Consider the following 17,509-nt stretch of genomic DNA (forward strand, 5'->3'; position numbering starts at 1 on the left):
GTCAAGGTGGTCAGATTTCAGCTACTTGAATGACAAAAGGGCCAGAAGCTGGGAAAGCAGAACACTGCAGAAAGAGAAGACTCCTGGAGAGGACGTAAGGTGGCCTCAGAAAGTGATCACCCAAAATGAAATAGTTAAAAACATTCACGCATGTGCACACGCATGTGCAAACGCAAGCACACACGCAGGAGGAACCGGATGGAAAGCAGGGCATAAACTGGACGGTGAGCACTGGATGACACCCCTCAAGGTCACAACAAGACGTTAAGAATCTTGGTTCTGATCCAGACAGCTATGAGAACAGCCCAAGGCAGGCCATCTGGTGGTTGAAGTGCCTGGAGAAGCACCCTGGTGAGGCCTCATCTGCAGGGACCAAACTAAGAGGAAGCATGCCCAGAGAAGCTGGTCTGTCGGGGCCTGACCGAGGCTGAGATGGGCAGGCTGGGAAGAGGGACGCGCATGGAAGGGAGACTGGGCCCTGCAGAACTGGGTGACTCTGGGCATGAACCCAGAGCAGGACCACCGGCCCTTGAAAACAAACACTTAAAAAGCTCTGACGAACAACGTGGGCTATGCAAGACAGTGACGGTGGTGGCCCGATCCCAAATGGCAGCGAGTGGATCTGCGGCACTCGCCACTCCAACATCAGCTCATGTCTTTCCCTAGCGTCCTAAGCAGCTACCAGAAGGCATCCCTACAAGTGCGTCCCACTCTTTTACACTGAGAGAAACTGGGGAACTCTGAGGAGGAGAATCAACTCCCTAATGTCAATAGCACAGTGTCGCTTTTGGAATGACACAGAAAAACACCATTACCTGAAGCCGAGCCAGTAAATCGGATCTACTAAACTTAATAGTGCTTTCTGTCTCTTCTCTACATACTCGATGCTTCGCTTCGGATTTTGTAACATCCCAGAGTGTGAGACAAAGTCATCTGGTGCGGCAGGTAATAATGGGCTGAGGACAGGATGCATGGTCTCCCATACTGAACTTCACTAGGAAACAGAGATACTCACGGATTGAAGTTTCTTCTTAGCAGCTTTTGCCAATTCAGACAAATCCAGGCTGCTAAGAAAATGTACAGAACTAATAAGCAAATAAATAAAAACTATTTTTATGAGCTCTGTAAAACATTAAGATAGCCAAGGTATCAAGACATTAATTAACAGTTCAGGGACATGGTCAGAAACAAAAATGCTATAGCCCATTAGAGTTAGCGAGAAAACTTTGAATGTAAGAACTTGTAACTCCTTTTAGAAACATCATAGTCATGTAATATGGTACACAGAAAAATAATCACTGAATAACTAAAAGACAAAACCTATTGATGGTTCCTCCCCAGGCCCTTTATGAGAGAAGTCATAATTCTTGAAGTATAAAAAAAAAAAAAAAAAAAAAGTGTGACAGAAGGAAATATTTAAGCGCAGAATGTGAAAAACCTGAATGGCAAGGTTACATCTGGAATAGCAGCTAATTGGTTCACAAACTCTTGACAGTATTTGTGCAAAGGTAATTGGATAAATAAGGATTTAAAGTTCATTCCTGCAGCTGTGAACTCAGCTAACCTCACAGACCAGGGGTCGGCAGATTATAGCCCATTTCTTTGTTCAGCCCATGAGCTACGCATGGTTTTTACATTTTTAAGTGGTCTGGGGGAAAAAACCCCAAAGCAAAAGAAAACTACTTCATAACATAGGAAGAATTATATGACATTGACATTTCAGTGTCCAGAAATGGAATTTTCTTGCAACTGATATGCCCTTCCTTTACAGAATGTCCACGGAAGCTTTCATATACAACAGGCAGAGCTGAGAAGTTGTGACAGAGACTGTATGGCCCACAAAGCCTATCTAGCCCTTAAAAATTTTGCCAATCCCCGTTATAGACAAAGAATATCCTCTCTTAAAATACAGAAATATACTGTGATATAACATATAGACACAATATACTGTCACAACTGGCTAAAACTGTGACCATATCACTAACTCCAATTTTACTAGCAAATTTGTTACTTGTACTCTTTCAAACTTAAGTTTTACATGGTGGTTTACTTACAGCCGTCTTATTTCCAAATTGTATAGCCATAAAAGAGAAAAATGTATGGGCTTTGTTAAATACAAAGTATAATACACTTAAACACTATACAACCAAGGAAATAATAGTGACAGATAAAATTGATTGGTATTTCAATGGCCTTACCTGTCTGCCATTTGAGGTATTATAAAGTGCTGTCCATTTTTGTGATCTGAAACAGAAATCAAGCCAAAGTTTTGTTTATATAAATACTGGTAAGATCGATAAGGGAACACTACCATAATTTTCCCAATTTGCGTTTTGCAATTAGTAGTTTCCCATAATTATGAATTATTTGGGGGGGGATACCGAAGTTGTCAGATTGTCTGTAAACTAAGACCGGGCTGGTAGCAAGAATCATACTCCCATTTTCTTCTGGTACAAAGGTCCAGACATCATTAAGCAAAAAGCCTGCGCTCGCACTAATCCTACACTTCATTCGTTCTCAGTGTAACTGATGATCTTTAGTCACGGACAAAACTTTTAGGGAGCTAAATTAGCTCAGAGTGGGCTTTTATCCGCTCTCCACATGGGTTGGGAAAGCACCCTTGGGCTTTGGTGGCTCACCTTCAAATTATCAATTAGCACAAAACCATCAGGGCTGGGGCAGGTGGTCTTGGCAGATCTGGGTGGGGCTTCCTTCTCCTACAATGTTTACGGACCCAGTCCCAACCCAGCTTCTGGAGGACACTGATCACAGGCCAAGAATAAAAAGCCATTATAAACATTCACATACAGGTTTTTGTGTAACCATCAGTCTTTATTTCTCTTGGATAAATATCCAGGAATGGGATTGCTGGCTTATGTAGGTATTAGGTAAATGTGTATGTAACTTGCTAAGAAACAACTAGACTTTTTGGCAGAGTAGCTCTATCATTTGTTTTCCAGCCAGCAATGTAAGAGTTACAGTGGCTTCGCATCTTCCCACTCGTGTTGTCAGTTTCTTTGGCAGGTTTTTAAATTTTAGTCATTCTAAATACGTGTGTAGTGGTGTCTCATTGTGTTTTGTTTTGTTTTTTTAAGATTTTATTTATTTATTTGACAGAGATAGAGACAGCCAGCGAGAGAGGGAACACAAGCACGGGGAGTGGGAGAGGAAGAAGCAGGCTCATAGCGGAGGAGCCTGATGTGGGGCTCGATCCCAGAATGCTGGGATCACGCCCTGAGCCGAAGGCAGACGCTTAACGACTGCGCTACCCAGGCGCCCCTCATTGTGCTTTTAACCCGCATTTCCTTAATGGCCAATGATGCTGAGCATCTCACTTCTTGTGCTTATCTGGCATCTGGATATGGTCTTTGCCCGGTTTGTATTGGTTGTTTTCTTACTGTTGAGTTTTACGTATTTAGATACAGACATTCCGGACCCAAGCCCTTTGTTGGACATGTGATTTCCTAGTATTTTCTCCCAGTCTGTGGCTTGTCTTTCCACTCTAATTGTAGCTTCTGCAGAGCAAAAGCTTTCAATTTTGATGAAGTCCAATTTACCAATATTTTCTTTTATGGATCGTGCTTTTGGTGTTACATCTAAACATTTTACCTAATCCAAGACCACAAAGACGTTCTTCTGTTTTCTTCAGAAGTTTTATACTTTTAGGTTTTACCATTTAGATCTATGATCCATTTTGAGTTACTTTTTATACCAGGTGGGAGGTACTGAAGTTTGTATTTCTGCACATGGATGTCCAGTTGTTCGAACACCATATACTTAAAAGACTATTCTTCCTCCACTGAACTGCCTTTGCAACTCTCAAAAAAGCGACTGAACATATTTGTGTGGGTCTATTTCTGGATTCTACTGTTTCACTGACTTGTACGTCTATCTCTTCTTCATAACCACGGTCTTGAGTTCAGCAGAGCTTTACAGCAAGAGTTAAAATTGGGTAGTGTGATTCTGCCCACATTCTTCTGCTTTTGCAAAAAGGTCCCATTCTAGTTCCTCTGCTTTTCCACGTAAATTTCAGAATCAGTACATCTATGTCCACAAGAAAATCTTTGAATTGCATTAATTTTACAAATCAATTTGTGGAGAATTGACATGTTAACTCTATCGAGTATTCCAACCCATAAACACAGTTCTCTCTCCACTGATTCAGGTCTTCCTTGATTTCTTTCAGCAGCACTTTGTAGTTTTCAGCATGCAGATCCCAAGAATATTTTGTCAGATTTATTCCTAAGCATCTAATTTGGAGCTATTATAAATGGCATTGTTTTTCTAGCTTATTTCCAATTGTCCACTGATAATCTATAGAAATACGATTTTTTATTGTTTCCCTTATATTCTGCAACCTTGCTAAGCTCACTTACTAGTTTTAACAATGTTACTGTAGATTCCTTGGGATTTTCTACACAGAAACCATCTTATTTATGACTAGTTGGTATCTCTTCCATTTCTATCTGTATGCCTTTTATTTATCTTGCCTTTGTGCAATGTTGAATAGGAATGGTAGGAGTGGACATCCTGGCCTTGTTTGATACTCAAGCAGAAGCATTCAATCTTTCATCATTAAGGATGGTGTTAGCTGTGGGTTTCTAGAAATACTCTTTATCAGGTTAAGGAAATCCCTTCTATTCCAAGTTTGCCAAGTTTTTTCTTATGAAGGAATGCTGAATTTTACTAAATGCTTTTTCTGCATCAACTGGTAAGATTGGTTTTCTTCTTTTCACTTTGAAATGTGAATTCCTAACACTTAAAAATATCTACTAATGATCGTAATTGCAAAGCCAGCAAATCGCACGAGTCATAAAACATATCTGTTGAATTGTTACATGGCAACAGTTTCAGCCGGTTCACAGTACTTACCAGTGAAGTCATCTAGGTTGGAGTTTTCTTTAATGGAATGTTTTAAAATACAAATTCAAATTCTTTAGATTTTTTTTTTAAAAGATTTTATTTATTTATTTGACAGAGATAGAGACAGCCAGCAAGAGAGGGACCACAAGCAGGGGGAGTGGGAGAGGAAGAAGCAGGCTCATAGCGGAGGAGCCTGATGTGGGGCTTGATCCCACAACACCAGGATCACGCCCTGAGCTGAAGGCAGACGCCCAACCGCTGTGCCACCCAGGCGCCCCCAAATTCAAATTCTTTAAAATGTAAAAATATGTATTTACATTATCTCTTTCTTCTTGGGTAGGTGGTTGGTAGTTTGTGGCTTTCAAGAAATTGGTTCATTTTATCTAAGTTGTCTAATTTGTGCGCACAGTTACTTATATAATATGGCTAGACATTTATCAATTTCATTGATTTTTTTTCTAAAGAATCAGCTTTTGGTTTCATTGATTTCTCTCTACTGTTTTCCTTTTTCAATTTCATTGAGTTCTGCTCTTATCTTTATTATTTCCTACCTTCTGCTTGCTTGCAGTTTACTCATCTTTTTGGATGAGTAAAATAAGCAGTAAGAAACTCAGCAGTAAGAAACTCAAGAGTTTCTTAAGGTGAAAGCTTAGGTTGAGGATTTGAGACCTTTCTTGTGATCTAATGTAAGAATTTAATACTATAAAATTTCCTCTAAGCATTGCTTTAGCTGCATCCCATAATTTCAGTACGTTGTACTTTCATTCATCTGAAAATATTTTCTAATTTCCCTTGAGATTTCCTCTTAGACTCATGGATTATTTAGAAATGTGTTGTTAATTTCCATGCATTTGGGTATTTTCCAGTTATAGTTGTATTATTTTTTTACTAGCTTAATTCCATTATGGTTAGAGAATATACTTAGGATTTTAATTCTTTTAGATTGGTTAAGCTTTGTTTTATAACCCAGGATATGGTCTACCTTGGTGAATGTTCAGCATGTACTCAAAAGGTATGTGTATTCTGACAATGTGGGGTAGAGCACACTAAAATGTCAACTAGATGCAGCTGGCTGATGTTTTGGTTTCAGTTTGCTCTCCTTCCTGATTTTCTTTTTTTAAATTTTATTTATTTAAGCAGTCTCCACGCCCAATGTGAAGCTTGAACTCACAACCCCGAGATCAAGAGTCACATGTTCTACCAACTGCACCAGCTAAGTGCCCCATATCCTTGCTGACTTTCTATCTACCAGTTCCATCTATTGCTAAATGAAGACTGCTGAATATCTAAGAATTGTGGATTTGACCTTTTCTCCTTTTAGTTCTATCAAAATTTGCTTCATGTATCTTGAAACCCTGTTGCTGGGTGTGTACACATTTAGAATCGTTACATCTTCTTGGAAAACTGACTCTTTCATCACCAAGTTATGCCCCTTTCTATCCCTGCTAATTTTCCTTGCCCTGAAAGTCTACTTTGTTTGATATTAACATAACTATTTTAGCTTTCTTCTACTATGTTTGCAGGATGTATCTTTTATACCTTCCTGCTTTTAACTTACCTCTATCATTATATTTAAAGTGGGTTTCTTGTAGACAGTGTAGAGTTAGTAGGGCTCATTTTTGGTCTTAAATCTGTTCTGACAATCTCTGCTTTTTATTTGGTACATTTAGATCATTAACATTTAATGTAATTATTAATATGTTTGGATTTAAGTCTATGAGTTCGTTTAGTTTCTGTTTGGGCCTTAGGTTTTTGTTCCTCTTTCTCTCCTTTTCTCTCTGTTCTGGAATGTTTCAAGTTATCTTTTGTTATCTGAGTAATTCTTAACATCTCATTTTATCTCTAGAGGTTTTGACCACCTATCATTGTATAGTCTGTTTTTAATGGTTATACTATGCGTTATAGTATAATCTTTTAGTCTACTTAGAATATTTTGCCATCTTAAGAAGAATGTAAAATCCGGGGCGCCTGAGTAGCGCGGTCATTAAGCATCTGCCTTCGGCTCAGGGCGTGATCCTGGGGTTCTGGGATCGAGCCCCGCATCAGGCTCCTCCGCTGGTAGCCTGCTTCTTCCTCTCCCGCTCCCCCTGCTGTGTTCCCTCTCTCGCTGGCTGTCTCTCTCTGTGTCAAATAAATAAATAAAATCTTAAAAAAAAAAAAGAAGAATGTAAAATCCTTACCTCCATTATTTCTTTTACCTGCTCCCCCTTTATGTTGCCCTTATCAAATATATCACACTGACATATGCTGAAAACTCCACCAAACAAGCATTAAACTGTCATACATATCTCAAAGAATTTAGGCGGAAAACACTCTACTATGTCTATCCAGATCTTTATCATTTCAGTTGTTCTTCTTTCACTCCTGAAGTTCCAGGTTCCCTCTGGTATCATTTCCCTTCTCCCCAAAGAACTTTCTTTCACATTTCTGTTAAAGCAACTAGTTCTCTTCGTCTTAAAATGTCCTTAGTTTGCCTTCATTCCTGAAGGTTATTTTCACTGGAAGAGGAATTCTGAACTGATAGTTCTTTTCTTTCAGGACTTTAAAAAATTGTTCTACTTCCTTTTCATCTCCACTGTTTCCAGTTAAAATCCATGGTCATTCAAACAACTGTCTTTTCATATGCTGTCATTTTTCCCCTTGGCTGCTTTCAAATGTTTTGTATTTGTTTTTCAGCAGTTTTTCATGTCTGTGAGGATTTCATTGAGTTATCCTATTTGGGATTCTCCGAGCTTCTTAAATCTGAAGTCTATGTCTTTTGCCAAATTTAGAGTTTTGAACCCATGTTTCTTCAAATATTTTTTTCTGCGCCAGGCTGTCTGATCTCTTTCTGGGAGTCTGAGGATACAGACATGACCTTCTGATATTGTCCCATAGGTCCCTGGGCTCTGTGTTCAGTTTCTTTTTCCTCCCACTCTTTCTTCTCTCTGTGGCTCAAACTGGGTAATTTCTAGTGATTTATTTTCAATTCATCAACTCTTTTCTTTGTCATCTCCAATCTGCTATTAAACCCATCTGGTGAGTTTTAAAATTTTAGTTATTGTATTTTTCAGTTCAGCATTTCTATTTGGTTCTGTTTCTCTGCTGAGACCTTCTATATTGCTCAAGTACATTCACACTTACTTCTTAAAGCATGATGTTACTATCTGCTTTAGTCTTTGTCTGATAATTCCAACATCTGTGTCATCTGGGGTTGGCATTTGCTGACTACCTTTTCCCCTGCAAGTCTTTGGGATTTTCCTGGTTCTTCCTATGTCAAGTAATTATAGTTGATATCCCAAACGTTCTGAGTATTATGTTGTGAGACGCTGAGTCTTCTTTAAAGTCTATGGAGAATGTTAATATTTTTCTTTTAGCAGGCAACTGACCAGGTTAGGCTCTGCCTACTGGGCCAAGTGGTGATAGACTAGAAAAATAAAAGCAATCAGGATTCTCCTCACGCTTTTGGTCAGAGATTTAGGCAGCTGTGCTACCACTGCTGCAGCCATAGGACTGCCTAGGGACTAGGGTGGGGGAAAAAGGAAGGAGAGAAAAAAAACCCAGGGGAATCCCCCAATTCTCTATCCTGTAGGATAGGACATTTACTGCTCTGTAGACCAGACAGAGAAGCTTCTTTGCACCTGCTATACAGTTCCAGATTTCAGGCTATCATGAAGGCTGTATCAGAAGTAAAATAAATGGGACGCTCACCACCAATTTGATGGTACTTTGAGTTCCCTAATCCACTGGCCAGAGTCCTTAGATAGCTACTCTATGCTTTTGGTCCAGGGTTTTCAATTGTATTTAGCAAGAAGGAAAAGGTGGGGTGTGCTTACCCCATCTCATTGGGAACTGGAACCACACCAGAGGCTCTAAACTCCATCATACAACCAGGTTAGGGAACCACTGTATAGGTGTATGTTGATATTCTAATCAGGGATTGGCAAACTTTCTGTAAAGGGCCAGACGGTAAATATTTTTTGCTTTCTAGCCATACAGTCTTTGTTGCTATTCAACCTACTCTTTCCTTTCCTTGTCTCTCTCTGTAATCTCTGCACCCAACGTGGGGCTCAAACTCATGACCCCAAGACTAAGAGTCACATGCTCTACTGACTAAGCTAGCCAGGCACCCCTCAATCTACTCAGTTCTGCTAGAGTAATGTGAAAGCAGCCAGATAATATGTAAATGAATGGGTTGTTTTGCAACAAAACTTTAAACAAACAGGTGACAGGCTAGATTTGGCCCACAGCCCATGGTTTGTCGACCCCAGTTCTACTTCATAAATAAACTTGGCTAATGGCAAAGTTCATTTTTGGATTCTTTTCCATTCCCTAGATAGCAGAATTCTTCAAATAACACGTGTTATTGCTCTTCCATTCCTAATCCCCTTATGCACAAGAACTATGGTGCACATTCAATTTTGGTTCAGTTATGCTCTCTGATTCTTGCAATAGTTACTCCTCTGGAGCTAAAGTCTTAAAAATTAAAATTCAAAGAGTTTTGACTGACCTTATACCTTTCACATATAACTGAAAATGCTACAGTTATTTCAAATAAAAATCCTTATTTGCAATTTTCTTAAGGATATGTTAAAGTAGAGATCTTGGGTAACGGTGTTCCAACTTGTTTTTCCAGGCTGACTGAAGGTGTAGAGAGACTGCTATCCTTTCACTTACCTGGTTTCCTGCCACAGAGATAGAAGGCTAGTCTGTCAGTCAGCTCATACTGTATTTCTACAAGGCGTTCTGCCAGCTCATGGTGCCCTCCTTGCCTACCAAGAGAAAACAAAGTACCATTTATATTCCTCACCAGCCACTGGCTCTAGAATAAAAAAGCACAGAGATGTCTTCCAAGACACCTGAGCAATTTACCAAATGTGACTTAGAATAATCAACCTTTTGTGTGAGGTAAACTGTTAAGGTCTACATTGATTCCCACATTTATAAACTGTTTTCACAATCTGAACTACCCCCTTCCTTTATTAATTTACAGAACAGAATACTTAATAAGGAAATGAAGGACTTATGGGAAAGATAAAGAATAACTTCATCTAATGAGGTAGAAAATAAAACTAATAAACGGTCTAGAGTAGAGGTTCATAAAGATTAAAGTGCTTTACAACACGTAGATATCCAGGCCCCGACCTCGGGAATTCTGAATCAGTAAGGATGGGATGAGTGTGAACATCAATATTTTGAAGAAAGTCTTTCCCCTAGAGGCTCCTGAGGCAGCCAGTCTGATTCTGGATGAGAGTTTAGTAACCACTTCAACATCTGTAATTCAGGGAGAGACCGACCAACAGAATGCACAGCTCACATCTGTAGCTACTTTACCTCCTTAAACTTCAATTTACATAACAGAAAACATGAGGTTTGCCTTTCTTCATTCATGAAGTAAATACTTACGCTATCTGAAATCTTTTTAGTAACCAGGCATATAAATAATTACATTGAGAGACTATTATATACACAAGGTACACAAGAGGAAACTCCAAGGGAAGTGATAATAAGTACCATGTACTGAGGGCTCTCTTCCCTTTATTTTTTATTATTTTTTTTATTTATTCATTTGACAGAGAGACAGCCAGCGAGAGAGTGAACACGAGCAGGGGGGGTGGGAGAGGAAGAAGCAGGCTCCCAGAGGAGGAGCCTGATATGGGGCTCGATCCCAGAACGCCGGGATCACGCCCTGAGCCAAAGGCAGACGGTTAACGACTGCGCTACCCAGGCGCCCCGCTCTCTTCCCTTTAAACACTGAAGTCTAGCTTCTGCCACTTTCTCTTCCCACCATTCAAAACACTGCAAGATATACCCCTGACCTACCACAAGTTTGATTTCTGAGACACCTATCTTTTTTTCCTCATTTTTTTAACAGCCGTAAAATCAGGAAGTATGCTACAATTGATGGTACATCATCATTTAATCAGCCGAGTTGTTCTCGTTTTTGGTGGTATATGAGATAATGATGACCTATACAGTCAGTGGAATCTTGGATCCAGGAAATACTATATTCCTCAATACCTCAGCTCTTATTAATCCCAGACACACTCTGCTCTATCCAGGAAAGTCCTCTGCTGTGCTGAACGTGCCCTGTCCATCTCTCCCCCCTGAACTTAAATCATGCCTTTCTTTTTCACTTGGAATGCCTTACCTCCTCCTTCACATACCCAAATCCAACCCATTTTTCAAAGACCAACTAAAGAAGCTTCTTACTGACTTAGGCCACAATGAAGAAATCTTATATACACCTTTTAAGACCAGTTATCCATTTTGGCAATGAATTCCACCTTATCTTGCCTCATTGAACTCTTTCACACACTTACGAATCATCTCCTCCAGGAAAGAAGAAATTCTGGGACAGCACCAGTTTTGGCATTTCACCCATTTTATCCTCTGCAGAACAGAGCAGAGTGCTTTGCAGTTGATAAAAAGTTAATTTGGAAAAAGGGAAGATGAGCCATCTTCTATCGTTTAAATGATATTCAAGACTAACTTATGGATTTGTTTATCCTTCCAGCATTTCACAACGTTTTTAAACCAAGAAGAAACTTAAAAGAATTTTACAGCAAGCACCCAGACATCTGCTACCTAAAACCTACAATTAACATTTTACTATTACTTGTTTAATCGCCTACCTATCTGTACAGATCTGTTTTTAAGTTCAAGCAATGACTCAACGTATTAAACTGAGGAGTGGGTTTTGCAATTCTTGATGCTTCTTTTGGACTCTGCCTATGGCTCAAATACCGTTGCGTTAGAAGTCATGTGAAAGACTGGAAGCTAAGCACACTCATTAATGGTTCTGACTTTGCCAGGCTCTGAGCTCATAGGTATTTGAAATGTCTTCATCTGCAAAATGACAGGACGTAAATCCTTAACTTAAAGGGGTTAAATGTTAATCATACACAATTTAGCCACCTAACAATGAATCATACCCAACATAAATAATTCCTAACCAAGGCAGTGACAAGAATCTAGGTCTCTCACCTCGCATAATCCACAGGAGTTTTTCCACTAGAATCCTGTGTGCCTGGGTCTGCTCCATATACCGCCAATAATTCTGCCTGTAAAATCTGCCCTGCTTTGGAGGCAACATGGAGTGGGGTATTTCCTTTTTCCTGAGAAATATTAATAAAAAGTAGACAAACAACCAAATTAAATAAAACTAAAGGCCACACAAACACAACCCACTTAATTTCAATTTAGTATCTGAATCAGTCCACGCTTTTCTCACAGGGTGAAAGAAATTGGCTTGTGCTCCTAAAGATAACAGCCTCAAACAGGTTTCGAGATTCCCCGTTCTGACGCTTGAGTGGAGTTGCTGAAAAATACAAACCAAAAAAATATCTGTTAAAAGTGTAAAGCATGGTATACCAGAACAGCTGGCAGATCATTTTAATACACATTATATTAGTAATAATCAATAGTTATTTAGCTAATTGGGTGCAAGCAGCACTCTCTCCCTTGCTGGTCACAACCACCCCTGGGCTCTAAGGTGGGCCCAGGTCTACTTTACTGATAACAAGGGTTGGGAAGGCGGATCTGCCCAGATGCATGATTTGTCTAAGCGGCACAACCAGACCTGAAGTGAGAGGCGGTATGAGAAGGTGGGTGAACGCAGCTCTGAAGTCTCAAAGACCTGAAGTTCAAACCATACACCCTTAAGTTGTGGGACCTTGTGGAAGTTCTTTAAGCAATCTGAACTTTAGTTTCCTTAGCTCTAAGATGGTGATAACGATGCCACCTATTCACAGGGTTGCTGTAAGGAGTCGATGATATAACCAAGTGCTTAGCATGGAGCCTGGTACACAGGAAATGCTCGAAGAATACAGTTGCTGTTATTACAATCATCAGTATTATTTGTTGTTATTATCGAACCTAGGGCTTTAGGGCTGCGTATCCCACACCGTGTAAACTACAGGATTCTGCCTTATAGGACGCCATCTCCACAACACCATTCTTGGCCTTGTATACAATACTTTTAACAAAGTCTTTCAGGAGGAAATAGGCCTGTGTTTATCACATTCCGTACCACTGCAGAATAGCTCTTACACATGCAGAAGATGAGCTGCTTTCCTTCAAGTCTAACCTAGAATTGTCTAAAATGCAGTAACCCTTATTGTAAGAATGCAGAAATCTACTCCAGCATCTATATCCACACCTTTTTCTAAAATTAATGTATTTAATATTTTTAAATTGTGGTAAAAAACCCATGCCAGGTCTTATTAATTAGCAGAAGTAACAGTTACATATATTCCGTGCAAAGTTTAAAACTCTGTGTGAACATTTCCTAAGAGCAGTACTTTGAAAATAAAGATGCATATTTCTCATGGCATCTCTCAAACCCACGCAAAGGCCTACATAAAGAGAACCACTGACTCATTTTACAAGTGTAATAAAGAATCCCAGGCACTACAGCTCTGAGTCATCCCGCTTCCCAAAGACTGTACTCAGTATGGAACCCAGAAACCCAAAGAGGTCCCTTTAACTTTCTAGTCCCTTCTAGAATCAAACTCAAGGATGGTTCCTATTTCAAAGTTAAACAAAAAACTTATAGAAATATCATTTTAAAACCATATCTGAAAAATACAAATCATTTTCTAGATACATAGTTATTTTTCCTCTTTGCCCTTTTACCTCCCCTAACATGAATGGCTGCCACTTGAACTAAAATTAAAGATGAAACCAACTGCAAAAAAGGCTGTTATTAATTATTTAGAGTACAGAAAGTTGTTTTTTTTTTCTTCCTCTAAGTTTTTTCAAACATGACAATATACTGTTTCATCCAGCAGTTTTAGGGATTTTAAAAGGTGCGCCCACCTTGCTAAGGTCTTTGGCAGTCACGCTGTCATCATCTCGGCAAGGCAAGCGATGGACAAATGCTAACATCTGATACTTGGCTCTGATGAATTCCGCTTTATTAGGACTGGTTCGGGGCGGGGGGGGGGAGAAAACAAAACAAAACAGCTTACTTGCAGTTCAGATGTAACATTCCCCATTCTTTAGGCTGTAAAAAGAAGAGGAAGTGACCCGCATCCCCTACTTGAGAAGAAAATGAACAATAGTGAAATAAGTTCCAGCAGGAGTTTAAGACCTGATGTCTCAAAACGTCAATTAGTCATTCTAATGGCCAGGACTGCAGAGCACTTGGTTTTTAGAGCCTCTCTCTCTTCTAATTTTCTTAATTGACCTAGTGGCCTTGTGAGGAAGCAGTGTTACATCCTATCCTACAGGTCAGACATCAGGCAGACTGCAGTCAAGAACCGAGATTTCCGGTCTGACTGCCTCTTGTCTGAGCAACCAGGCTTAAATCTGATTGCAATAACAGCCTCTGAGCCTTAGTCTCAAACTGAAGAAGCCACTGACTCGTGCTGTGCAACCATGCAAAAGCGATGGTCCTGTGCCCAGCCTTGTTCTGCATTTCTGAGAGCAAAGAGCTCAGTGCACAACTGGAGTGTAAGCACCTCCTGTACCGCCCTTCTGGAGGCTGGTCCAAAGTAGCTGCACTCATTTTAGTAGGCCCCATGTGTTATGAAGAAATAAAAGTATTTATAAACATTCCACTCACTGTACTTTATCCTGTGGATTAGCTTTACGTCTTCCGCTCATAATAGAGGCAGGGTCCAGCAAAGAATGCTCCCATATAGAATTAGCACCATTATTATACAAGGTTTCAACCATCTAAAACCAAGCAGTATAAAATCATATTTTAATTTCTTTCCACAAATATTCACTAGAAATTGTAGTGACTGAACTGGGAAAACCAAGCCCCACTGCAAATATCAGCATCACGGGGAATGTCCTACAAATCATTGTTTTCTGATTCTAGAATGAGAAAGATGAACCTTCTATGCAGGATTCAGGTCTGACCAGGAGGATGGCTAAGTACCTAAAAGGGTTTGATTAAATTGTTTTTACAGATTATGAAGGAAGAGCACTCTGACACTTTGGGGCAGTGTTTCCCAAGCCCGATCATTCAAATACTAGTTTCAAGATTCTTAACAATCGGGGGGCGCCTGGGTGGCACAGCGGTTAAGCGTCTGCCTTCGGCTCAGGGCGTGATCCCGGCGTTCTGGGATCGAGCCCCACATCGGGCTCCTCTGCTGGGAGCCTGCTTCTTCCTCTCCCACTCCCCCTGCTTGTGTTCCCTCTCTCGCTGGCTGTCTCTCTCTCTGTCGAATAAATAAATAAAAAATCTTAAAAAAAAAAAAAGATTCTTAACAATCCATGTACTGTCTAGACTTTCCGCCTAAGATTTTCCTTTAAATCCACTCATTTTTAAAAAACTTTTACTAGCAATTATGGCTTGGTGTGCTAGTTAAAGTTTTCCTATAAACATTAAAATAATGCAACTGTTAAAATAAATATTTGAGTATTACCTACATCTGTCTTGAGTACCACTGGTGGTTCATGTGCCATACTTTCGGAATTGTTCTTTTAGGGTCAAGCCTGGCATTTTAAACTAGTCATCTCTGGACTTTCTTCAGGCCCTATAATGAAATCTGTAAACAAAGACCTGAGAGCAGTAAACACCCACTTTCACATGAGAAGGAGCTGTTAGAAACTTCTGAGGAAAAGTTATTAATAAATCATACTTCCCAATTTCATTTCAAAGCGTGACTCCTGACACAGCCCCAACTGTTTTCTTGCATCGGTGGAGACACTGTCACATCGGAGACCCGAACCCACTTGTTCTGGCCCATGGGTTTATACAGGCAAGTTTAAGGGACATGTTGAGCAGCTGCCACAGATTTAGTAAAAATATGTACTCAAGACAAATGAAGGCGAAACACATGCTTAATTCTGACTTCCAAATAGAACTTGAAGAATGTGCACCACAAAATAGAAGTACAGGTGACATGACATTCAACCCCAAATAAAACAAAGAGCTCACATGACACTTAGCAGGGTGTCAGGCATTCAATCGAAACCTGTTAACCCAATCTGGTCTCTAACATACAACAAGAATTTCAAGAAAACTTGAATCAGATGTTTCAGAGATTTCTAAGGAATCTCGGTCCATGCTTCCATCAAAGCAGGAAACGTAAGGAAAAGTTCCTGAGACCACACTTTTTAGAAACATTATTTGTGGCATATGGAAAAGATGGGCTGTTTAAAAACAATTTCTGGTGACGGTCCAGAAAGTCAGCGATGAAATGTTACCAAGAAATTTTAACAATTCTTTTTCTATCTACAATTGAGATTTTGGGACAAGATTGATTTGTTACGAGGGGGAAAAAATCTTAAATGAGGACTTCAGTTCTTACATACAGCACTAATAGGCACAGCACCTCTATTCAGTTATGATTCAAACATTCTTTTAAGATTTAAAAAGTATAGTAGGAGAAATTTTAGTTGCTAAAACCATGAGGCCTAAAAGCTCAAATTACAAACTGTGAGAATTCTTACTCTTTACCTGCAGCAACGTGGGAGGCCACGGTGTGTGTTTCAGATGCCTTACTTGAGAGATGTGGCGCCCTAGGCTCCGATGGACACTGCAGCACTCATCACATATAAAAGTTCCCCTATTTACTGATGCCCAGGAAGGATCTGGAAAGAAGAGCAACATCTCAGCAGTGAGGATACCAGGTGGCTGCTAAACGGCCAGATGGCCAAAGATGACTGAGGTTTGGCTTTTCAGAAAAATGAGACATTTCTGTTGTTAGAATGCTAGTCAACACACCAAGCTGGTGAGCCTGTCTGATGACACCACCTATCAGGGCTGATTGAGTACCACATTAATTGAGACTAAACACATGAGCTGAGGCCCTAAATAAGCGGTTGTCTCCTTTCTGGTCCTGGGCCACAATCTGCAGTGCTAATGGGATCTACCATCTCGGATGCATGCTCCTTCATTCAATGTAGAGAAGCCAACTGAGAGGGTACGGGTGAATCATTTCAAACCAGTCTCCACAAACAGCAAGATAACATAACCAGGTCAGTGAATAATCCGCACAGCATTCTCTGAAGTGAATGAGGAAGACGCTGCTGCCGTCATCTGCTGCTCTGCCTCCGCACGGCTCTAGGCCTGCCAGAGAGCTGTGAGCAACACAACAGTAAACTGCTTGGCTGTGGTGGCTCGGAGGACACACTGAGGAATCGGGCCCTCTCTGCTAGAAAATGTCCTAGGACATCTGTTAGTTGTTTCAAATAAACTGCTGAGGCCCACCTCGCAGCTGATCTGAAAGAACAGAAGCTGGAATAACAGCAGCTTCGAAGAGGCAAAGATGTAAAATAAAAGTGAGTCGTATTTTTGGTGCGTGTACAATACTTCTTCCCCACCAAATCCCATGGAGCTTCAGCAGACGTCCTTTGAGACGAGGAATAATTTGTACTTGGTAAGCAGTGAGAATAATCCACACTGGGCAAGTAAACTGACACATACTTAGAAACCCCAGATACAAACAGACTTTCTATATTTCCTCAGATTCACAATGGGATGACAATAGGTGCCACTCAAGCTGCCTGGTCTAAGAGTTATATTTAGAAATTCTTCTATGTCCACAAAAATCTCTAAAATGCATGTACACCATCTTTACCATTTTTAACAGTTTATTCAAATCCTTTCCAACCATATAATGAAAAGTTCCGAGATTTCAATCAGACAAATCTTGGGGGTCAGAGAGTGTGGTGGTTGAGAGGGTGGCTCTGGAGACAAGCAGTCCAG

The 17,509-nt window shown here is 40.2% G+C and overlaps 1 protein-coding gene across 18 annotated transcripts in view; it reads right to left on the reverse strand.

Annotated features, from left to right (window-relative positions):
* Positions 1-17,509, reverse strand: part of GIT2 (GIT ArfGAP 2) — a 49,558-nt gene that overhangs the window by 28,856 nt on the left and 3,193 nt on the right. For 14 of the 18 annotated variants that reach the window (XR_853139.3, XR_004618966.1, XM_002930373.4 and 11 more), the window contains exons 2-9: positions 16,259-16,392; positions 14,411-14,523; positions 13,663-13,768; positions 12,077-12,163; positions 11,830-11,960; positions 9,520-9,614; positions 2,199-2,244; positions 1,016-1,067 (exon numbers count right to left, since the gene is read on the reverse strand). Coding sequence is in view for 16 of the 18 variants with exons in the window: in XM_002930373.4 (XP_002930419.1) it covers positions 1,016-1,067; positions 2,199-2,244; positions 9,520-9,614; positions 11,830-11,960; positions 12,077-12,163; positions 13,663-13,768; positions 14,411-14,523; positions 16,259-16,392 (764 nt within the window). In the remaining 2 variants the exon portion in view is untranslated. Of the gene's footprint in view, positions 1-1,015; positions 1,068-2,198; positions 2,245-9,519; positions 9,615-11,829; positions 11,961-12,076; positions 12,164-13,662; positions 13,769-14,410; positions 14,524-15,221; positions 15,359-16,258; positions 16,398-17,509 lie in introns of those variants that run through there. The other 4 variants (XM_011217167.3, XM_019793181.2, XM_011217168.3 and 1 more) reach the window with 3 other exon arrangements.

Source organism: Ailuropoda melanoleuca, chromosome 12, assembly GCF_002007445.2.
Source record: "Ailuropoda melanoleuca isolate Jingjing chromosome 12, ASM200744v2, whole genome shotgun sequence".
In the NCBI taxonomy this organism is placed as follows: domain Eukaryota; kingdom Metazoa; phylum Chordata; class Mammalia; order Carnivora; family Ursidae; genus Ailuropoda; species Ailuropoda melanoleuca.